The following is a 24,000-nucleotide window of genomic DNA, read 5'->3' as shown; positions in this document are numbered from 1 at the left end:
GTCATTACAGTATTCACAGCATAAGCAGGGCTTACTCTGTGTAGAAAAAAATTCAGAAATTGTGCCGAAAGTTGATTTAGTTTATTCTGTTTCACAGAACACAAAAACAGCTTATATCAAATGATTATGTTTTTGGTTTGTTAGAGACCATCAACAGAAATTTTATCTTAAATGTATATGTATTAATATATTTATTTATATTAAAGATTAAAATGAGAAAAATGTTGTAAATTGTCCCCATCAAACCTCAATATGTTGGGTTTTAGGTGTGAGAAGAGTCAAACAATTTGTAGTCGTTACTTTGGGCACTGTAAAGTTGTTCTGGGCATATTTCAATATTCTTACAAGTTATGATACAAGCATCTTTACCTGCAGGACACATGTAAGGCATTAAGAAACAAACGTATCATATGGTGTTTATAGACTCGCACAATACCACTCTGAGCTTTTTACCAGAGTGCCATCACTCTGTCACATACACCAGCACATTTGTGTTGACACAAACCCACCCAAAAAGCCCCCGCTCACAGTAACATGCCTCCTGCTGTGTGCTGCTCCACAGGGGGCAGATGGAGAAGAAGTGACTGCTCCGCCAATGCATAGAAGAGGTACATCATCATCATCATCATCATCATCATCATCATCATCATCATCATCATCATCAGTGCTAGCCTAGTCTACACCCATGAAGTTCCCAGCCCGATCTGCCGGCGATTTGATTTCTCCCCGCACCTCAGGCTGGAAACCTGAGGGGCGGGGTTTTGTCTGTCCTGCTTCCCTTACAATTTTGCGGCGGCCAATCACAAACTGGCTTGTCCGCCTGGCGCTCTATTGGGGGGTTTAACACGATGACCAAGCAGCTTCTTGTTTACATTCGACATGGCGGCCACCGAAGCGCAGCAACCCCGTTGCTGTCGCTGCTACGTCACCCGGATCGTTGCTCTGATTGGTCATCTGAACTATGCGCGTTGACCACGCCTCTTGTGCGGCAGAAAATCCAGAGCAGACTCCCCGGATTAATGTTCAGTCTTAAATGATCGAGCTCGGTCTGCTGATAGCCAGACTATGACGTTCCACTTCCGGGATTGCTCCGGTGCCGTCGGAAATTTCGCCGGATGTCGGTAAATCCAGACAGCTAGCTAGACTACCTGTCCAGTCTGTCCAGAGTTTTATCTCGCACGACTAAAACAACTTTTTAACGTACACCCGTTCCACCAAAACAAGTTCCTCCTCCGCAGCACTGTGGAGGAAGGTCTGGCAAAGCAAGACTAGTGCAATTCTCCACCCCTGCAGCTCTCCTCATCAGCTCTAGAATACATTCGACAGACAGACATTAAAGCTTAATGGTTAATTAAAGTCTAAATGTGTAGAGGATGAATAGATAAAGAGAGAAGGCACGGAGAGAAATCACCAAACAGAAGGTTGGTGGGAAGCACCATCTGCCATTCCCACTTCTCTTTCATTTTTTTTCATTCGCCTCTTTCCTCTTTCTCTCTCTCTCTAGACGATAGATGGATGGATAGATGTGTGGATGGATAAATTGATAGATGGACAGATGGATAGATATATGGATAGATAGGTGGATGGATTGATTGATGGATGGATGGATGGATTGATTGATTGATAGATGGATACATTTATTAATGGCTAGATTGATGGATAGATGGATATATTGATTGATAGATGGATATATTGATTGATAGATTGATAGATGGATGGATGGATGGATGGATGGATGGGTTGATTGATTGATGGATACATTTATAGATGGATCGATGGATAGATAGATAGATGGATAGATTGTTTGATAAATGGATAGTAGGGCTGCATAATATGAGGAAAATATGCGATAACTTAAATTGAATATCTCGATAAGAATATTACTTGCGATAAATAAACAGATATTAAAGTGTACTTCTGTTCTGCATTTCTGCTGCTTTCGGTATTCTGCTAAAATACAGCACATTGCTAGCTAAATTACAAAAAAAACAAAAATAAATAATTTCCAACATTATTTTATTGAACAAATTGAACATTGAATAAAGCACCAATAAAAAAAAAGTGACAGATTTTAAAGTGCAGTTTTCTACTGATAGTCTTCTTTCAACTGTGTGTGTGTGTGTGTGTGTGTGTGTGTGTGTGTGTGTGTGTGTGTGTGTGTGTGTGTGTGTGTGTGTGTGTGTGTGTGTGTGTGTGTGTGTGTGTGTGTGTGTGTGTGTGTGTGTGTGTGTGTGTGTAGATGTGTCCCCGACCAGCCAGGCTCTGTGTGAAGATGTGGTGACGGTTCTGACAGTCTTCTGTGAAAAACTGGAGTCGGTGGACAGGTAACATGATGGAATAATGTTTGTTTATATTAATATTAACATGATAATTCACTCCGAGGCCTGTCTGGGAATAATCAGGCTTTTGCTGTAGCGTCCCAGATATTCCAAGGAATCTCAGTTACTGCACAGGAAATGGAATTATAATTGTTACATTATTGTTGAAATGTTGAAAGAAACCAAAACCATGGCTTAAATAAAAAGACGTATGAACAGTTGGTGCGTTTACAGACAGTGTTGGTTTGCTGCTGTACTGGACCAATAATGGACAACGTGCTCTGACTATGTCTCCATCACTTATTGATTTCTTTACGATTAGCTTATCGCTTTCTTTCAAATCGCCGTTTGGAGTTGAAACGGTGTGAAAAAAAAACCTTTTTGTTGCGTCTCTTCGCCCTCCAGTGATAACCAGCTCCTGCAGCTGCTCTACCTGGAGTGCCTCCTCTCCATGCTCAGCAGCTGTCCTCCCACAATGCACCTGTCCAGAGGTTTCACCGACCTCGTGTGGTAAGACATGTGACTCTGCTATAATCCCGTGTTCATGAAATGGGGTCAGTGATCTAATTTAACTGGTCAGGAGATGCTTTATGTGACACTTTTGGGAAGCCTTTTGTCCAGTTAATGATAGTTTAAGATATCTCGGATAATGGTTTTATGTAGATACCGATACCGATTGCTCCGATACCAGTATGGGAAAAATCCTCCGATGCCGCCTAAACAACCCAGTCTCATGGCAGTACGTGAAGTGGTCACGTTATTTAATCTATTGCTACGTGTTCACGGGGACGTTTTTCTCGTTTTTTTTTTTTTCTGTGGTGGCCAGCACGAAAATGTAAACTAATGTCCTGGCGTGTGAGGCGTCCTCCCCCGGGGTGTGACGTTTGCTTTCCCCGTTAATCTCCCTATAGACCATTTTGTGCTGACCGCCACGGAAAAAAACAACAAAAACGTCCCTGTGAACACAAATCAATAGATTAAAAATAACGTGACCATTTCACGAACTGCCGTGAGACTGGGTTGGCCTAAAATGCTGGTAACGGAAGTACTGGAGTTTACGCACCGATCAGAAGACTATATTGGAAATGCAATAATACAGTCGCAAATATTTTACATTTTTGATTAAATAAAAGCATGTTATTTACAATACATGTCTGGCCCTGGATGTGATTCTCTGTTTGCAGTGTGGCCCTTAGTGAAGTTGAGTTTGGCACCACTGCTCTAATGTACGCATCATCCTAAAAATCCATAACATTCCTCCTCCCAGGAAGCAGCTGTGTCCGTCCCTCGTGGCCATCATGGGAAATCCTGTCAACGACAAAACCATCGCCTCCCACCACGGCTACATGGGGGCGCCGGAGCGCCTCTCCGATAGACTCAGTCTAGGTAACACCATTTCTGCCAGGGATGCACCGAATCCAGGATTTGGCTTCGGATTTGGCCAAATATTGGGCTTTTTGACGGGGTTGGGTTTCTGCCGAACCTTAGTATTTTTGCCCACCGAACCGAACCCTACGCTTGCACTACGCTGGTCGCCGTAATGACGGAAAAAGTTGTTGTTTGGCAGTACTTTCAGTCAAAAGAAGGCTATTCAAGTCCAGCTGCATGTTCAATCTGCAACGCCGATTTGTCTCGCGGTGGCGAGGACCCTAAACTATACACAACATGGCCGCTGTTAAGACATTTGGTCTGAAACATCCGAAAGAATACGAGTTGTGCACGAAGGAATCTCCAGACAGCAGCCAGAATGCAGCAACTTCAGGTACGGCAAAGGAAGGACAGTCCCTGTTTACTTCATTCATGTGTTTACTGGGTTCATGGACTGAGGATGGACTGATGATGGGAGGAGGATTCGGTATTCGGTTTTGGATTCGGCAGAATCTTAACCAGTGGATTCGGTATTTGGCCGAACCCCAAAAAAAATTTGGATTCGGTGCATCCCTAATTTCTGCAGCTATACAAAAAGGCGATGGCCAGTTTGACTCAGTTGGAATTAAACTAAATAGCCCGTATTCCTGACATCGCAAAATAAACTACATTTGGCAGTTTAAAAGTTTGTGTTTAGTGTGCGGTTGTCAGAATATCAGTATAGGATTTATTGCCATAATAAGTTACACATAGGAGGAATTTGCCTTGGTGAAAGGTGCATACATAAACAAACAAACCTATTTAACATTATTATGAAATAAACAACAAAGACAGAAACAAATACGTACAAAATAACTGTTGCCAAAGGAAAAAAATAGGCAGAATGGGTTGAAATGATAAGAATTTAATAATAATAATAATAATAATAAGTGAAATAGAAATGAAATTGTAGACTCTGGCTGAGGCCAGTGTTGTGTGTGTGTGTGTGTGTGTGTGGGACTTGGTTCTGCTTCATGCCCCTCCTCGTCTTCCTCTGCCAGGACTCAGCCACGAGGTGGACTGTTTCGGTGGGGGTGTATCGGATCAAGGCAGAGGGTCGGGCTGTTCCTCCAGCGCCCCCGCCAGGATTGCGCCGGTGGTGCGGACGGTGTGCTACGTGGCGGCGGAGCTGGTGCGCCTGGTGAGCTGCGTGGAGTCGATGAAGCCCGTGCTGCAGTCGCTCTACCACCGGATCCTGCTGTACCCGCCGCCGCAGCACCGCACCGAGGCCATCCGCATCATGAAGGAGGTGGGAGGACCAGGAGACACTATCTCACACACACACACACACACACCATATCACAACTAGGATAGCATATGACCACTAGTATGGGTCAGAGCCATGTCTTTCTCTATCACTCTGGGATGGGTGTTCCACCTGCAGGCAGCCATTGATTTCCTTTCCACTTCACTAAAGTATAAGTGATTCATTTATGTTGCAATTTTTTTTCTCTGTGTGTGTGTGTGTGTGTGTGTGGTCTGTCTGTCTGTCTGTCTCTGTGTGTATGTTTGTGTGTGTCTGTCTGTCTGTATGTCTCTGTGTGTGTGTGTGTGTGTGTCTGTTTGTCTCTGTCTGTATGACTCTGTCTGTGTGTGTGTGTGTGTCTGTCTCTGTCTGTGTGTGTGTGTGTGTGTCTCTATGTCTCTGTCTGTATGAATCTGTGTCTGTCCGTGTGTGTATGTGTGTGTGTGTCTCTGTGTGTGTCTCTCTCTCTCTGTGTGTGTGTGTGTCTCTCTGTGTGTCTCTCTTTGTGTCTGTGTGTCTGTGTGTGTGTGTGTATGTGTGTCTGTCTCTCTCTGTCTGTGTGTGTGTGTGTGTGTGTGTGTGTGTGTGTGTGTGTGTCTGTGTCTCTGTGTGTGTGTGTGTGTCTCTCTCTCTCTCTCTCTCTCTCTCTCTCTCTCTGTGTGTGTGTGTTTCTCTTTGTGTGTGTGTGTGTGTGTGTGTGTGTGTGTGTGTGTGTGTGTGTGTGTGTGTGTGTGTGTGTGTCTCTCTCTCTCTCTCTTAGATTCTGGGTAGTCCCCAGCGGCTGTACGACCTGGCCGGTCCATGCGTGGTGGAGCCTGAAACCAGGAAGCGCTCCTTCTCAAAGAGGAAGTCCCACCTGGACCTGCTCAAACTGTCAGTAACTCCTCTCTCTTCGTTCTTTATTCCTCAAACTGTCAGTAACTCCTCTCTCTTCGGTCTTTATTCCTCAAACTGTCAGTAACTCCTCTCTCTTTGGTCTTTTTTTCTGGTTGTTGGAAAGTTCCAAACTGTCAGCAGAATTGACTGTTTGAGGTTGATTTTTCTGAAATTCATCATGTTAGCATACGCTCTTAAAGCTACACCGTGTTACTTTTATACATGGTTAAAAATGCTTCAATAATACATTAAGTTCCCCATGTTACAGCTTGATGTCTGTCATTGATGATGTTCCATAAACTAGAAGGAAGGCTGTCAATATGAGAGAGATTATAACAACTTAACGTAAATTCCTTCTTTTTTTTTTTTTTTTTTTGACGTGCGAGTAACTCAAGTACGCTCTGTGATTGCGCTCCGTAGTTCAGGAAGCGATGCAGCGCTAACGTTGGAGGGCTAGGGTTGTAGTAAATTATAGATCTGACGCCATTGCCAGATTAATGGCTCGGACCCAAACGCCAACTGCCCTTTTTTAGATACTTTTCCCGTTTCTCGTAAAAAAAATAACAAAATCCCAAAAGGTCTTAGAAAAAGCCACACGAGTCAGAATCTGATGTAAAAAAGAGAGTTTAACGTGCTGGGAAAGAAAAGAGTAATTTCCGGAAGGCTTACTAAAGAGTTCCTTTGTCTGGTGTTGCCTTATATCTGCCAAACAGACTTTTCCTGCAAAAGAAATCCTCCAATAAGCGTTCTCAGAACATGCTGCTTGAGAATCCAATTGGATACTTTGGAGTCTGAGGACCGCCTTCTTAGGACAGTCCTCTGGTGAGGTCCCATTGCTGACTTTGCTCGCTTTTAGCTGAGTTCGCAGCTCCCCAAGCCAAAGCCTGAGGCCTTGGCTTTGTGCCAGTCTCTGACTCTGTAGCTGTGCAGCAGCATGCCTAGTGGTGTGAGTCTGGGACTTATCTCAGGCAGACACATAGACGTCTCCTGTCTATTACCACATAGGCCCTACATTTATTTATAAACCAGAGTTTTTTGAATGGCACGTTGAGTTTCAAAGCCCTTCCAGAGGGTTCTCTCCACAAGACTAAAGCTATTTTCACGCAGTGTTGATTAGGGCTGCACAATTAATCGCATTTTTATCGAAATCCCAACATGGACAGTGTTTCCCACAGATTAGAAGGCAATTTTCATACAATCAAGTATCAAAAACTGAGGAGGACACGCTGTGACAGAGAGACGGAGGAAAGCAGGGAAAAGAAATGCAGCTGAACGAATAAGCTGCGTATTTAAATAGCGTTAAAAAAAAATTATATAAGAATTATAATAATGAAACGCAATGTGCGGCGGCTGGTGTTGATGTGTGGCGCATCGCCACACATTGGTCTGTGTGGGAAACACTGATGGACTAACCTGACTCCGCCAGATGGAATTCTTCGCATTTGCTCGGCATATCCATCTGGGAACTTACAGTTGGAGAACTTTTGGGAAGGGGCGAAAATCCTGGTTAGCTGATTGGATAAACCAACTGAACCTAAACCCGCCTCAAAACCAACGCTGATTGGTCGATTGTTTTGGCGAATGGCTCCAAATGTTCTCTATCTCAAGATGCCAGGCTGTTCTGCGAGTGGAAAACTGGAGCTCGCCAGATCAGGATGGTCTCACGAGGCTACTAATGGACTACGGCCTACAAATCAGACTCAAAAATCACACTATAATACCTTTCATTTTAAATACTTTTCAATGAACAAGAGAGTAATGATACAAAAATGATCATTCCCTCCAATATTGTGAATCTTATCGCAAAATCATTCAATATCGCAATTAGATATTTACCTCATATCGTGCAGCCCTACTGTTGCGTTAAATAACAACTGGAAGAATATCCCTTTTTGTAAAGTACATTTAGAACAGATCGTGATTAAATACTGTATTTGAACCCCTCTGACAGCCCTAATAAGAAGCCATGTCATGTTTTCCCTCATAATTCATTGGACACAAAAAAAAAGAGCACGGATCACAATGTTTCTAAAGTAATTCAATAATTTAACAAAATAGAAGTTCAATCCTCACATAGTCTCACATTGCCAGACCTTGCTCCACAGCGCTGCGGAGGAGGGTCTGGCTAGTCCACACAGCACTCCGGGATGGGAGAAAAAACGTGCTCTGGCTTATTGGCATTTCTTTAAACCAATCATAATCATCTTGGGCGGTGCTAAGTGCCGGATGGAGCCACTGTGCCTCTGCAACATAGTCTCGGGAAGGAACTTGTTTTGGTGGAACATGTGTACGTTCAAAAGTTGTTTTAGTCGTGCGAGAGAAAACTCAGATTGGACAGATTCAATTCAATTCAAACCTTGATTTAACCAGGAAAAAACTCCTTGAGATTACAAATCTCTTTTACAAGAAGGATAGTCTAGCTAGCTGTCTGGATTTACCCTGCAGGGATCTGAGGAGCAGTTAACCATAGTCCTCACAAATCCACCAGAGGTTAGAACGCCAACACAGGGAAAGAGGAAGGTGACAGACATCCGGACGAAAAGGAGGAATTTCTGGCAGCCCCGGAGCAATCTCGGAAGTGGAACGCCGAAAGATCTAGACTAAATCCTCACTGATCTTGACTGAATGCATTCTGTATGTCTGCTTCCTTCTGAAGAGTGATGGACGGGATGACCGAGGCCTGTATGAAGGGAGGCATCGAGGCGTGTTACTCCTCGGTGTCCTGCGCCTGCGCTCTCCTCGGGGCGCTGGACGAACTGTCGAAGGGCCGCGGCATCCAATCGGAGCAGGTACGCTACTGAGACAGGATGCCACGCACATTAACCCTCGTGTTGTCTTCCCGGGAACCGTTAACTTGTTGTCCTTCCAGGTCAAAATGTTTAATTATTTTTTTCAGATGTTTTTGGCGCTTTTTATGACCTACAGTACAGGCCAAAAGTTTGGACACACCTTCTCATTCAATGTGTTTCTTTATTTTCATGACTATTTACATTGTAGATTCTCACTGAAGGCATCAAAACTATGAATGAACACATATGGAATTATGTACTTAACAAAAAAGTGTGAAATAACTGAAAATATGTCTTATATTTTAGATTCCTCAAAGTAGCCACCCTTTGCTTTTTTGATAACTCTGCAAACCCTTGGTGTTCTCTCAATGAGCTTCATGAGGTAGTCACCTGAAATGGTTTTACCTTCACAGGTGTGCTTTGTCAGGGTTCATTAGTGGAAGTTTTCCCCTTATTAATAAAAAAGCAAAGGGTGGCTACTTTGAAGAATCTAAAATATAAGACATGTTTTCAGTTATTTCACACTTTTTTGTTAAGTACATAATTCCATATGTGTTCATTCATAGTTTTGATGCCTTCAGTGAGAATCTACAATGTAAATAGTCATGAAAATAAAAAGGAAACGCATTGAATGAGAAGGTGTGTCCAAACTTTTGGCCTGTACTGTATTTGTCACTTTTTCCATGTTTTTTGCACTTTTTGAAAAACTTGAGCTGGTTTAATAATATGTTTTACCCTTATTCTTGGAATTCATGGTCAACAAACGTCATTTACATGGTGATCGCGTTTAACTTTACATATCTATCAAGATAACATTACGTGTATTTGTATGTGATATAGGCCTAATACTTTCCCCTTGGTAATGTAGCATATGAATTTCCATGAACACCATTCTAAAGTGCACGAGACATAAAGGTTTCTGCTATCGGTTGATAACTCAAACTTGCCGAGAACCTAGACACCCGTTTGATTACATGACTCATGCATTAGGCACGGTTACAGTCTTGTTCAGTAGTCTGGTGCACAGTCTCCTGGTGACAGCCTACCTATCACGTAACAAACATTTAACTTAACATAACTACTAAGATAACATGACGTGCATTTGTATGTGATATCCATCGATAATGTAATCTATTAATTTGTATACACAATCATCTAAGATGCACGAGAAATAAAGGCTTCTGCTATCTGTTGATAACCCAAACTTGCCGAGAACCTAGACACCTGTTTGAATATAGACTCATGCTGTAGCCTCGGTTACGGTCCTTAGGGTCTCGTTCAGTAGCCTGGTGCACGGTCTCCTTGTGACAAACTAGCCTAGCTACCACGTAGCAACATGCACTTCTCTAACATTTAACTTAACATAACTACCAAGATAACATGACGTGTATTTCTATGTGATGTAGGCCTACTGTACTTCCCCATCGATAATGTGTGAATTGCCGTGAACACAATCCTCTAAGATGCACCAGAAACAAGGCTCGGTTAATAACTCAAACTTGCCGAGAACCAAGACACCGCTTGATTACATTAGAGTCGAGCGGGCCGGCCGGTTGCACGGTTACATTAGAGTCGAGAGGGCCGGCAGGTTGCACGGTTACATTAGAGTCGAGAGGGCCGGCAGGTTGCACGGTTACATTAGAGTCGAGAGGGCCGGCAGGTTGCACGGTTACATTAGAGTCGAGAGGGCCGGCAGGTTGCACGGTTACATTAGAGTCGAGAGGGCCGGCCGGTTGCACGGTTACATTAGAGTCGAGAGGGCCGGCAGGTTACACGGTTACATTAGAGTCGAGAGGGCCGGCAGGTTACACGGTTACATTAGAGTCGAGAGGGCCGGCAGGTTGCACGGTTACATTAGAGTCGAGCGGCCGGCAGGTTGCACGGTTACATTAGAGTCGAGAGGGCCGGCAGGTTACACGGTTACATTCGGTCTCGTTCGGGTCTAGGCATTAGTAGCTCATTTCCTGATTGATTCTAGCACCACCACTCCAGTCCAGCGGAGGCGCTAATGAGATTACATCACAGATCACTAGATTACAACACACACAGAAGCAGAAGAATACCAGCTACACAACGGACAACCATTGACATATATATATATATATATATATATATATATATATATATATATATATATATAATGCCAACGGCACGAATGAAGTAAAAGAAAAAAACAGGAGTGAGTCTGTTCATTGACGTATGGCACTCGATTCTCCCGGCTCAGTGACACGAGTCGGGTTAATTAACCGGCTCTTCAGTCAGTTCGTCAACACTACTCTCGGTGTATATTTATACAAGTACGTAAAGCCACACTGAACCAATCAATACAGGACCACGATACAACACAGCCGTTACGAGAGCCTTCCAGGCGGCTCATAACATCCCGGAGGAAATAGCCTGACCGAGCCCTCCAGGTTGTTGTCGGCGCTAGCGCGCCGAGCTAGCTATCTACCGGCAGAATGAGAAAATAACTCCGGCACGACCAGAGGCGGAGGACTGCATTTTTGTGCACAATGAATGGAGTACCAACTGCAGGATCGTTGCCCAGCACGGCTCACCTGACCTGGAGCCCTGTCGCTAATATACTGACCATTTTATTTACTACGAAAACAGCACACTGCCGTCTACATAGCCCCCGATGCTAACGTTAGCAAAAGTTTGGTTCACTGCTAACCATAGTGAATAAACACTATTCACTATGGTTAAATACAGGGACTTTTACAAGGTGTCCTTAAAGTCTGTTCCCCTCCAGTTTTCTCCCAGCATGTAGATTGTGTTACTAGAGGGAAGAACACACTAGACCATGTATACTCTAACATCAAAAAAGCACACAGAACTGCTCCTCTCCCTCACCTGGGCCAGTCAGATCACATCCAACTCCTGATCCCAGCATAAGTCCCGGTCAGAAGGACTATACAGCCAAGTAGAAGGACTATCAGAACCTAGTCTGACCCGGCCCTGTCCCAGCTCCAGGACTGCTTCCAATAAGGACATAGTTGTGTGCAATATGTTACAGAACAGAGCCCTTTGTTTATTGTTATGATTTCATCTTGCTTGTACATTTTCCCAAGAGAACCACCAAAATAGCCTCCGAACAGGGCTTCTTTTAACTTCTAGAAGGATTTCAAAAATATCGTTTGAATATCGATATCGAGATATTGGAAAAAAATATCGAGATTTTCATTTTTGTCAATATCTCCCACCCCTACTCGCGAGCCAACGGAGAGTTGCTAGACGGACCCTGGCTGCAAATGATATTTGCTGCCACTAGGGGGCGTCTAGATTTCTAGGTTACAGAACGGTAACGTAGCGTCTGTTTCTCAGGCTCGGCTTCTGCTCCGACGACTGGACGACCTGAAAGACGGGACTGAGTCGACGCGCGAGTCCATGGAGATCAACGAGGCCGACTTCAGGTGGCAGAGACACGTCCTGTCCTCTGAGCAGGCTCCCTGGGACCCTGCAGTCACCTCCTCCAACGCCGCGGCCGCCGCAGCCGCCGAGCGCAGCCCCGACGTCAGCATCAGCATCACCACGGAGACGGGCCAAACCACCGTGGACGTGGAAGTGGGGGAGATCGGCGCGGATTTGGGCCACGCCACTCCCGAGGAGTATGGCGAGGACGCGCACCTCCCCTCGTCCTCCGTCTGCGGCGGCCGGGAGGGGGCCGAGCGCGAGCCGAGCCTCGAGGCGAAGCAGGGGAGCCAACGGGAGGAGGGAGGGGGTGCGAGGGAGGCCGAGGGAAGAGGAGAGAAAGAGAGAGCAGGAGGGGGCGGCGGGGGAGGAGAGAGAGGAGCGCTGGTTCCTCCAGACGTGGTGCAGCGGAGTCACGGCCTCGTCTACCCCGACATCACCAACTTCCTGTCTGTGGAGTCAAGAACCAGGCCGCACCACGGTGGGGGGTCACGGTACAGCGAGAGCAACTTCAGGTACCTGTGTCTCTGTGTGTCTCTGTGTGTCTCTGTGTGTCTGTGTGTGTGTGTGTGTGTGTGTGTGTGTGTGTGTGTGTGTGTGTGTGTGTGTGTGTGTGTGTGTGTGTGTGTGTGTGTGTGTGTGTGTGGCGCCAGGATTCCAGTTTTGGATGGCCCAGACCAATTTTGGGTGGGCCTTAAATTAAAAACGTTATGAAATCCCTGTTTAACCTAATACAAATGACTGGCTAAATATACTGTTATATTATATATATTATATGTGCTTACATAATAAAGATTGTAATAGCTTGATGCTATTTATATGTTGTTGCATTGTAAAACGTTTTGGTGCAAAGGACGGACCTATCCGCGATCGCTCTCCTTGGTTCTGCCCAAAAGAAGAGAGCTTTGGACTCTCCATTACCACCATACCTGGCTGTGCTGCTATATATAGCGCATCTCTCCTAACCTAAGGCCTATAGACTGTAAAAGTGGTCAGGAATCTAATATTTCCCCAAAAAATAGTTTAGTTCTGCTCGTATACCTTGAGGCCGAATATTTCACAATTCTTTTCAATTGTTTTAAGTTTTCAACAATATACAAATCAACAACACTGCCCGACAGTTTCAATCAATACTCGGCCACAGAACGTGTTCATTGACAACGTCATCTGTCATGTAAAACAAGACTCAACGTATTTCCTTACTTTAGTGTGATGATTCATGTTATAAACATGTTTAACAAAAATAAATAAATTGCATTAATAGCCCTAAAGCATTATTGGCCATAACAAGAGAAAACCACGAGGGAAAAACAACTTTACAACAGTAACAAGCTGTTATAGAAATAGAACTGCGCCTGCAGCTCTGTAGCGGGTTATGAATTGATTATTTTAATCCATACATCTCACATAACGACATAATACAATACAGGCAGAGTAGCCTTCACATACCTTACTGTTATCCTCTGGCGGTCCTACACAATTAAACTCCCTAAAGAAGAAGTGACCGGATACTTTAGCACTGGTTGAGTTGCGGGCTCATCCACGGAAGACCGATCCACAGGGCTATATCCATAGGGGCTAATCATCCACTCGCGAGGCAGAGGCAAAGGAACTATAGCACCGGCGCTGGTCGCGCTAACCGCGCTAGCATCGCGAGCATCCTGGGGTGTCCGAGACAAAGATGTGCTCGGCGTTGTGGATCTCAGCTCTCCTTCATCTCCTGGTTGCAGCGATGACTCTGAGACCGTTCGTGCACGTTTAAGGTACCTAAACAACGACTGTTGCAACCTTGTCCTCTACTGGAAATGATTTTCACACTCTCAGATCACTGGGAGCTAGCCTAGCCTAGCCTAGCCTAGCCTAGCATACCGACAAGCTACATCCGATCCGAACCTCACTGTCTGCTGAACTTGCGCAGAAACATAAAAATAGACATGACCAGTTTTTTTTTATTGTTTTTGAAAACTAAACATTTGGACAATTTTAGCACAAATTATGAGATTATTTGCCGATTTTTAATAATTCTTATTAACAAATTATAATATATTAATTAATTCATGTTTTTTGAGGAAATGTTTTGGGTGGGCCTGTTGAAAAGTGGGTGGGCCGTGCCTTGTGTGTGTGTGTGTGTGTGTGTGTGTGTGTGTGTGTGTGTGTGTGTGTGTGTGTGTGTGTGTGTGTGTGTGTGCGCGCGCGCGCGTGTGTGTCTTTATGTCTGTGTGTGTGTGCCATATTTCTGACTTTGGCGTCATCTGTCGGGACTGATAACAAATGATTCTGTATTTTGACAGACACAAATGTATGCCGTTGTTTTTAGACTTCTAGTGGATATATCACGATGCAGCCCAGTATCCTCCCATTTACATGTCTGAGTTTAATGTAGTTTAATTTACTAAACATTATTAAAAAAAACAATCTTTTTTTTAATCAATCTTGGCTTGATAAAAACAGCCAAGAAAAGGCTTATTAAGAGACCAGCCCTCTCAGTACCACCAGTTCCACTGACCGACTGAATGAAATCATAATAACGATATAAGTGATCTACCTGTCGGTCCGTCAGCATGGAGGAGCAGGACTTTTCCCGGACAGAGTTTGACTCGTGTGACCAGTACTCCATGGCCGCCGAGAAGGACTCGGGCCGCTCCGACGTGTCCGACATCGGCTCCGACAACGCCTCGCTGGCCGAGGAGGAGCAGCAGACGCCTCGCGACTGCCCGGGCCACCGCTCGCTGCGCACCGCCGCGCTGTCCCTCAAACTTCTGCGCAACCAGGAGGCGGACCAGCACAGCGCCCGGCTCTTCGTCCAGGCGCTCGCCGCGCTGCTGCCCCGGCTGCTGGGACTGGCCACGGCCGCCGAGGTGGACCTGTCGCTGCAGAACTTCTCCTCCACCTTCTGCTCCGGACTGCAGGCCGGTGAGAGGGGGAGGGAATGATTCAGTGTGTTGATGGGACTTACAGTTTGATCTGAACCAAAATTCCATTTGTGACACTAGGGCTGGGCAAAATATCAATATTCTATCGATATGGTGATATTTTAATTTATTTATTTGATTGGGACAGTGCATGTTAATAAACAAACATGGAATACATGCATGTAAACATGCCGGATTGTAGCCAAGGGCTAATTTCCATCTGTACGGGCTAAGATCACACAGGTCACAAAACATTGCAAAATAAAATTTACATAAAAATTTACTACAGTAAGTACATCGTTTAAAACATTACATAATAAAATTGACATTACAATTTACTACAGTAAGTACATCATTTATCAATAAATTAACAAAGAGACTAGATATTGTCTTAGATTTTGGATATGGTAATATCGTCATATGACATAACTGTTGTCTTTTCCTGGTTTTAAAGGCTGCATTACAGTAAAGTGATGTACTTTTCTGAACTTACCAGACTGTTCTAGCTGTTCTATTATTTGCCTTTTCCCCACTGAGACATTATGTCCACATTACTGATGATTATTTATCTAAAATCTAAGTGTGGACATATTTAGTTAAAGCACCAACTGTCAACCCTAGAATATCGCCGCAATATCGATATCAAGGTATTTGGTCAAGAATATTGTGATATCTGATTTACTCCATATCGACAAGCCCTATGTGACACCTCCCCCGGGACCACGCGATATTCAACACCGTTATCGCATATTGCATATTTTCCTCATATCGTGAAGGCCTGGTATGTAGTGCATTAAACATACTGGTGTTTAATTTGTGATGTATTTATTTTTTTATCTGTTAGTTTGTTTCCCTTGTTTTGTATTGTTTAAATATGCAATGATGATGTAAATGGAAAGGAAATCTTCTCCGTCCCCAGGTGGGATCCACTCTCCGGGCTTCGAGAGCGGCGACACTCTGAGCTGTCAGTCTCTGATGAACGCCGACGGCCTCTACCTGGTGTCCTACTACGCCCTCCTGCTCAATCTCAAGCTCTGCTGCTGCGACTTCTACAGGCGCCGGACGCTCGCGCCCGTCCTCAGCCTGGTGAGCCGAGCGCCACTTCCCCAAACAAGATCCCTCTTACGCCTTTTCCACCAACAAGAACCAGGTGCTGGTTCAGAGCTAGAGCTAGTGCCGGTTCGGAGTTGGTTCGACTGACGAGCCTCCAAAGAACCGGTTTGCTTTTCCACAGAGCCAGGTCTTGCGTCACTGCATACGTCGGCCGGCGCCAAACACAAACACACCATCAACAATGGCGGACGTTGCTTTGCTATCAATGTTCACGGCTTTGCAGACCTGCATCGGCGTCCGAACTCGGCAGATCCAACGTGTTGGCGCGGCTCGCCTTTACAGTGCCAGAAAGCAGCTCGTTTCGTCCTCTTACCACCGCTGCTGTTGTTTAATCGCGTCCATCGTATTTATCTGCTAATTCCAAAATGGCGGTCACAAGTTTCCGTTTGTCTTGTTGGTCACGGTAACCCCCCCCCCCCACCCAGCCGCTGACGTAAGCGGTTCTTACTTCTGGCCCAGCGATGATTTGGTGCTACTTAAGAACCACTTTTACTGGTTCGGAGCAGGTGCTTTTGGTGGTCGAAAAGCAAAGAACCAATTTGAAACCAGGCTCTGGCTCCGAACCAGCACCAGCTCTGCCTCGGTGGAAAAGGGGTACGAGTAACACACGATGACACAGGTTCAAACACTCCCGAAAATATTACAGTGATTCTTACAGTACAGGCCAAAAGTCTGGACACACCTTCTCATTCAATGCGTTTCCTTTTTATTCTCATGACTATTTACATTGTAGATTCTCACTGAAGGCATCAAAACTATGAATGAACACATGTGGAATTATGTACTTAACAAAAAAGTGTGAAATAACTGAAAACATGTCTTATATTTTAGATTCTTCAAAGTAGCCACCCTTTGCTTTTTTTATTAATAAGGGCAACAATTCCACTAATTAACACCTGTGAAGTGAAAACCATTTCAGGTGACTACCTCATGAGAACACCAAGGGTTTGCAGAGTTATCAGAAAAAGCAAAGGGTGGCTACTTTGAAGAATCTAAAATATAAGACATGTTTTCAGTTATTTCACACTTTTTTGTTAAGTACATAATTCCATATGTGTTCATTCATAGTTTTGATGCTTTCAATGAGAATCTACAATGTAAATAGTCATGAAAATAAAAAGCAAACGCATTGAATGAGAAGGTGTGTCCAAACTTTTGGCCTGTACTGTATATAAAAGAGACTTCAGATACAGTATTAGGGGACCACTAAGGTCTATATAAAAGAGACTTCAGATACAGTATTAGGGGACCACTAAGGTCTATATAAAAGACTTCAGATACAGTATTAGGGGACCACTAAGGTCTATATAAAAGAGACTTCAGATACAGTATTAGGGGACCACTAAGGCCTATATAAAAGAGACTTCAGATACAGTATTAGGGGACCACTAAGGTCTATATAAAAACATCCAAAGAGCACCACGTCATGGGACCTTTAATGTAATTAATCGCAGTCTCACCAGATCAGCTTTTTAACTGCAACTCCCACAGAATGCCGGGAAACTATACTTGTCACAAAACAAGAAGTCCATGCTCATTGGAAAGCAGCCAAATGAATATTTTTCCTAAACCAATGGAAAGACTTCTCCACAATCCCAATAACCTATGACAAGCTTTTGCATGTCTCCATACATTTCATATACGTAGCTTTTCCTTTTAATGGTCATTCAGAGATGCTGTCTTCTTCACCAATGACTGGTCATTGTGTCAATCACTGGTCACACGAGAGTTCTATACATGGTCCCGAACCTATAGCTCAGGAATGTACCTGTACCTGTCGCAGTAAAGAAAACCTCTACGTGGCCCTCTGACTGCATCTAAAAGACACAGCTCAGAGAACCGTGTGAGGCAGTTTTGAACACAATGCGTACAGAAAATGCACAAATGATAATAAATAATGCTGTGTTGTTTTTTGTTTTTTTTGCAGAAAGAGTTTGTGCAGCTGATCCAGAGCAGTGGGGTCCTCGTGGTTCTGTCTCAGGCCTGGATCGAGGAGCTCTACCACCAGGTGTTAGAGCGCAACCTGCTGGCCGAGGCCGGGTACTGGGGCTCGCAGGAAGACCACACACTGCCACTCATCACCATGCTCACAGGTACACACACACACACACACGCGCACACAGACAACTAACTTCACATACTACAAGCTGTTTCCTTTTGGGCTAGAATCACCTGGAAACCTTACATGACTGAAAAGTTTACCCCATTCTGTGTGGAAAATGTCACTTAAAGTGCTCTTATTATGCTCATTTTCAGGTTCATAATTGTATTTAGAGGTTATATCAGAATAGGTTTACATGGTTTAATTTTCAAAAAACACCATATTTTTGTTGTACTGCACATTGCTGCACCTCCTCTTTTCACCCTGTGTGTTGAGCTCTCTGTTTTAGCTACAGAGTGAGACATCTCATTTCTGGTCCATCTTTGTTGGGAGTTGCAATTAGGTCTGTGCAATTAATCAAACTTTTAACATGATAATGATTTTCGAGCAAAGCGATTACTTTGCACATTACGTTTTGCAAGTAAACTCTTATCTTAAGTATTATCTTATTCAAAGTATTAATGGGAAATGTTTAACCGTTTCACTGTTTTTTAAGTTCAACAAATGCAACATCTTTCCAACAGTCAGGTTGGTAAATTATCAAGATTTCAATATTGACCAAAAATAATTGTTATTATGATTTTTTTCCATAATCGAGCAGCCTTACTTCAAATCAAAGCTCTCACAGTAATTTAAGTTACTCCAAATTACTCAGAACTAATATAATCAGACATCAGTGTTGGTCAAAAGTTGTACCTATAGGACTCTGGATATGGCAGATTCTGCTGATCACAACAATCGACAACATGTCTCCTTCTTCTCCCTCTCTCAGATATTGACGGGCTGGGCAGCAGTGCGATCGGAGGCCAGCTGATCAGGAGGGCGTCCAGCCAATCACCGCTCAGCTGTGGCAAGGCCGGCAGTGACACTGCGATGGCAGGTCGGGAGCCCATTATCGTAAACCTGCCCCCAAAATCTCAGAAATATCACGGGCGGATTCAATTGATTCGCTCACACATTAACTCTGTGAATTATTCATCAGTTCCATATTCCTAGAACAGAATGAATGATTTATTGTTCAGGTTACGTCTCGTCGCCAATATTTGGTCTGAACCGGGCTTTCTTTACAGGTCAAAACCTCAAACTTTTTCATGGGTATTTTTGGATTAATGTTCAGAAGAGGAGCTTTGTGCCCCAGCGTTGCTCAATGCTTCAAAATAGGGCTCACCCTCCCTGCGACTGCTGCTGTGTTAATCAGTTGAAAATGCTGCACAGGCTGTGCGCTGAAAGGTGAAGCATCCCATAATAACAGCTCTACATGGTCGAGTGAAAATTAGAGGCCACAGATGTGCAAGGCTATAACCGATTAAAAGTTTCTTTTTTTACATCGTACTGCACTGTGGGTCTGTAACGGGTAACATGGTGTAATTGCATCATTTAACACCAATCACCATCTCCACCTCCAGTGGGATTCATAGTGAAATACATCCCAAAAACCCCGGAGCAGCTGCAGGCAGAATACATTCTGCATCAAAACAGAGATTGGAACCTTCCTTCGCCACAATGTGTTTTCATTCAAACTTTAGGTTCAGTCTGATTTAATGATTCATTGGTTGGTTTGAAGCTCGTTCCATAGAATGAAGAATTACTTCACCAAACAAGTCACGTATTTGGCTTTTAGATACAAATATACATATTTTTGTAAAAGTTAATTAGGGGAAAGTGAGAAGTGATTAGTTTAACGAGATTGAGCATTTTTATGCCGCATTATGTCTTCGGGGTTGTCTGTTAGTCCATGCCATTCGTGTGAACTCGATATCTCAGGGATTTCTCTCAAATTTGGCACAAACGTCTAATTTGGACTCAAAGATGAAGTGATATAAGATATTTGGTGGTCAAAGGTCACTGTGAGCTCACATAACATGTGTTTAGCCATAACTTAAGAGTCCCTCCTATTGTGTCCATCTAATGTGACTACATATTTTAAAAAAATGAGAGAGAGAGAGAGAGAGAGAGAGAGAGAGAGAGAGAGAGAGAGAGAGAGAGAGAGAGAGAGAGAGAGAGAGAGAGAGAGAGAGAGAGAGAGAGAGAGAGAGAGAGAGAGAGAGAGAGAGAGAGAGAGAGAGAGATCAGGGACCCCCTGCGTTCCTTCTGCATCTCCCTGGAGGACAAAGGATTGGCTGGGATTTCCATGGTAACCGCTGCTGAGTCACACCTGATGACATTTATACTCTTTGTGTGTGTGTGTGTGTGTCAGCACCATCAGTTACTCTGGCCGCTGGCTGTGTAAACACTGCTCTGCTTCGTTGGTATAATCTTAGGTTATGTTTAGACTGAAACGACCTGAAGAGAAAACGCAAAAGTGGTGTTGCGTTCTCACTTTTTATTCCGCGTTTCGACGAGCGTTATGAAATCTGCGTGCATATGGTGACGCAAAAGTGTGTGAAATGCAATCCGCCATGTTCGCGCGCCTGCGTTGAACCTTCCTTCTACTTGTCTGCCTCTCCTCCTCCTCTCTTTTTCTCCTCTGAGAAGCTGACAATTTTGTGTGGACAGATGAGGAGGTAGATTTAGTGCTCCAAACACACACACACACACCCACACACACACACACACACTCACACACAGACAAATGTGGCGCACACACACGGCACACACACACACGCACAGTGCGTTTTTACCCTTTAGACGGGAACGCAACAATGGAGCGTTTTTATGATTTCCACTCTGCAGGGTGGTTTCACTTTTTTGCGTTTTTTAGCCCCAAAAATGCCATCATCTGATAAAATCTGATAAAATATTTTGTTGTTTTCAACCGCGAGCGTATTCGTGTAAATTAATGAGCGGGAAATGAGCGGGAAAAATGGGTCTCTTTTTACATTTGTTACATCATGTATCATCAAGTATCCGGTGTTTTCAGCATTGATCAAGTGTATTCTCTCCCTCATTTTTGACTGAGCCTGTGTGTGTGTGTGTGTGTGTGTCTGTGTGTGTTTTTATATTTTTTTCTTCAGGAGCTGTGTTCTCCCGCTTCATCCTCACCGGCGTGTGGAAGAACCTGATGGACGTGCTGTCCACGCCGCTGACGGGCCGCATGGCGGGCAGCTCCAAGTGCCTGGCGTTCATCCTGGGAGCGGAGGGGGTCAAAGAGCAGAGCCAGAGGGAGAGGGACACCATCTGTCTGAGTCTGGACGGCCTGCGCAAAGCGGCTGCGCTCAGCTGCGCCCTCGGTGGGTGACACATGTGTCTGTATTAACAAGACGAAGGGGATACATCACTCATCCCCCCCCCCCCTCCCCGCAGGGAGGCCTCTGTTCCGCTGCAGCAGCGAGCGGTTAGAGGTCAGGGTCAGACGCCCTACAGCAGCCCAGCAGCTGGAACACATTCAAGTCTAAACTCAAGTAGAGGCGTGTACTGTATGTGCTTTCCGCTGCACCAGCTAATACAGCCGTTTAAAGCTTCTAGGTGAAATCAACCTGCCCTGATACGGCTGCCCGAAACTTGGATGAAAATGAATTGTTTTAAACATGATTGTGAAAATGTTCCACTCAATCTGAATCCGTATTTACTTTGGCGTCTTGGATAATATCAAAGGTCCTACCCGAACAGCTGTTTTCAGTTATTTTGGCTGATTTGACGTCTTAAAGGTGCTCTGCCACATGTATTTCATGACTTTGCGGTAATGTCTGAAGTTCTACCATGGACTCTGTAACATTTTTTTGTGGAAAAAATGCCTTGGTTACCTTGTTTCAAGTCATTCTAGCGTGGTTTAGAAAGCCTGCAGGAAGAGTCGGCTCATTTCTGCCAGTTCTCATTAATATTCAACAAGCTAAGCGGTTTGAATCTGATTGGCTAACAGTTAGCCAATGAGAGCCTGGCTGTCAGAATCCTTTACCCAGCCCAACTGGGCGAGCTAATGAATAGTAATGAGCTCAGGCAATATGATGTCAGACTGACCAGCTTTTGTAATTGGCCTGATTTCTCCGCTTATTTCTTTCCAGTAGCTAGAGCTGACAGAGGAGGTAGCAGTTCTTTATCACATTCACAACATAACACAAACACATATTTCAAAAAATGCAAGTAAAAACGGTTTTGTATGGCAGGGCACCTTTTTAAGCGTGATTCTGCGGAGGCTCCACGCAGAGTAGCCAGAAGTTTGTACTCCAGCGTTGCCGTGTGTGTCGGTATTATCGCGGCATTAAAAGTGTGCTCAATATGTAATAATAATAATAATAATAATGAGGTGCACGTCCAGAATTTTGGATGAGAATCCAGAAGGAAAATTGAGAGGATGAAGGAAAACTCAGTTGTTCGTTTTTACACTCTGTGTGTGTGTGTGTGTGTGTGTGTGTGTGTGTGTGTGTGTGTGTGTGTGTGTCTTTGTGTGTCTTTGTGTGTCTTTGTGTGTCTTTGTGTGTCTTTGTGTGTGTGTGTCTTACACCAAATATTATGAAGACCTGCTGTATGCCAATAGCCCATGATGTTGTACTGTTTTTAACTGCATCTATAATATTTATGTCCCTGTAGATTCATCAAGCGGACTTAAAGTGGACTTAAATCAATTGTAAAAATGGGTGTGGGTGTGTGTGTTTCAGGTGTGGCTGCCAACTGTGCCTCGGCATTGGCCCAGATGGCTGCAGCCTCCTGTGTGCAGGAAGAGAAAGAGGAGAAGGAGGCGGGAGAGATGGGCGACGCCATCACACAAGGTAGCCGAGAGCACACGCCGCGAGCAGATACGTTACAGAACCAGCTAGTGGGCATATGTGTGCGGAAAACCCACACGTACGCACATGCTTGTACACAATAACGCACACTAACAAATGTAACGCAGACTTTTAGTTGACAGCGTTTGTTTTGATGATCAAGAGGTAACAGCTCAAACTATAAAAGACCCAAATGAGTTTCCCCCCCCCCCCCCTTATTTTATAGCCAAGTAAAGAGAGAATGATGGCATGTTTTAGATATAATATAAAAAGAAATGTTACACTGGTACCATTAATACTTGCAGAGAATTCCCTAAAATGTGCTATCAGTAAGAAATAGGCCTTTAGAGCCATCTAGTGAAATATGTGGGGAACTAGGACCAAATGTCTTCTCTCATGTTCTTTAACAATCCCCTAATGTTAAGATTAGACAAGAGCTTCTAATGATAAGTGTGTGTGTGTGTGTGTGTGTGTGTGTGTGTGTGTGTGTGTGTGTGTGTGTGTGTGTGTGTGTGTGTGTGTGTGTGTGTGCAGTAAAGCAGCGCGTTGAACAGCGTCTGGAGCAGATGGGTCGTCCTCAGGGAGTTCGCCTCCACACGGCTCACGTGTTGTGTATGGACGCCATCCTGAACGTAGGACTGGAGATGGGTAGCCATAATCACGACTGCTGGCCGCATGTCTTCAGGTACACACACACACACACACACACACACGATGCATATCCAGATATATGACACACAAACGTTCAAGAAAGCTTCTCAGTCAGATCTACTAGTCCGCTTATCTGTTTTGGGCAATAATAACTTAAATTCATTGTGTCAGATGATGCTCATTGTGGTACACAGCTCGAGGATTGAAGGATGTAGAATTCCCTGTTCTGATTTTTTTTAATTGAAGCAATATTACTTTGAAAATACAAGTTTGTAAGTTTTATATTTCTACGACCATAGGAGCATTACGTTTTCAGTAGAGCTGCTGCTAGATGAATCAATTATTCGCCTAAGCCTGGTTCACACGAGACGATTTTAAAATTGTCGTCCAATTTTCCAATCCTGAGAGACCCCACACACGGCGATTAAAAAAAATCACGGGTCTAACAGTTTTGGTGGTACAGTGTGTGGTGCGCAGCACACGGCAAAATCAACACACCACACACAAACCCATTTGACTCCCGAGCATTCCCA

At 44.3% G+C, this 24,000-nt stretch overlaps 1 protein-coding gene across 1 annotated transcript in view; it reads left to right on the top strand.

Moving 5' to 3' along the window:
- The window catches only part of arfgef3 (ARFGEF family member 3), an 88,930-nt gene that overhangs the window by 22,754 nt on the left and 42,176 nt on the right, over window positions 1-24,000 (top strand). The window contains exons 7-22 of the mRNA XM_028604057.1: window positions 563-608; window positions 2,240-2,324; window positions 2,724-2,828; window positions 3,586-3,704; window positions 4,727-4,974; window positions 5,732-5,844; window positions 8,504-8,636; window positions 11,961-12,315; window positions 12,421-12,562; window positions 14,608-14,960; window positions 15,879-16,045; window positions 18,000-18,165; window positions 18,946-19,053; window positions 21,128-21,343; window positions 22,709-22,819; window positions 23,351-23,501. Of these exons, the coding sequence (XP_028459858.1) occupies window positions 563-608; window positions 2,240-2,324; window positions 2,724-2,828; window positions 3,586-3,704; window positions 4,727-4,974; window positions 5,732-5,844; window positions 8,504-8,636; window positions 11,961-12,315; window positions 12,421-12,562; window positions 14,608-14,960; window positions 15,879-16,045; window positions 18,000-18,165; window positions 18,946-19,053; window positions 21,128-21,343; window positions 22,709-22,819; window positions 23,351-23,501 (2,618 nt within the window). The remainder of the gene's footprint in view (window positions 1-562; window positions 609-2,239; window positions 2,325-2,723; window positions 2,829-3,585; window positions 3,705-4,726; window positions 4,975-5,731; window positions 5,845-8,503; window positions 8,637-11,960; window positions 12,316-12,420; window positions 12,563-14,607; window positions 14,961-15,878; window positions 16,046-17,999; window positions 18,166-18,945; window positions 19,054-21,127; window positions 21,344-22,708; window positions 22,820-23,350; window positions 23,502-24,000) is intronic.

This window comes from Perca flavescens, chromosome 17, assembly GCF_004354835.1.
Source record: "Perca flavescens isolate YP-PL-M2 chromosome 17, PFLA_1.0, whole genome shotgun sequence".
NCBI classification, from domain to species: Eukaryota; Metazoa; Chordata; class Actinopteri; order Perciformes; family Percidae; genus Perca; species Perca flavescens.
Note: the sequence above shows the minus strand (reverse complement) of the source record. Positions and strands in the feature narration are given on the sequence as shown.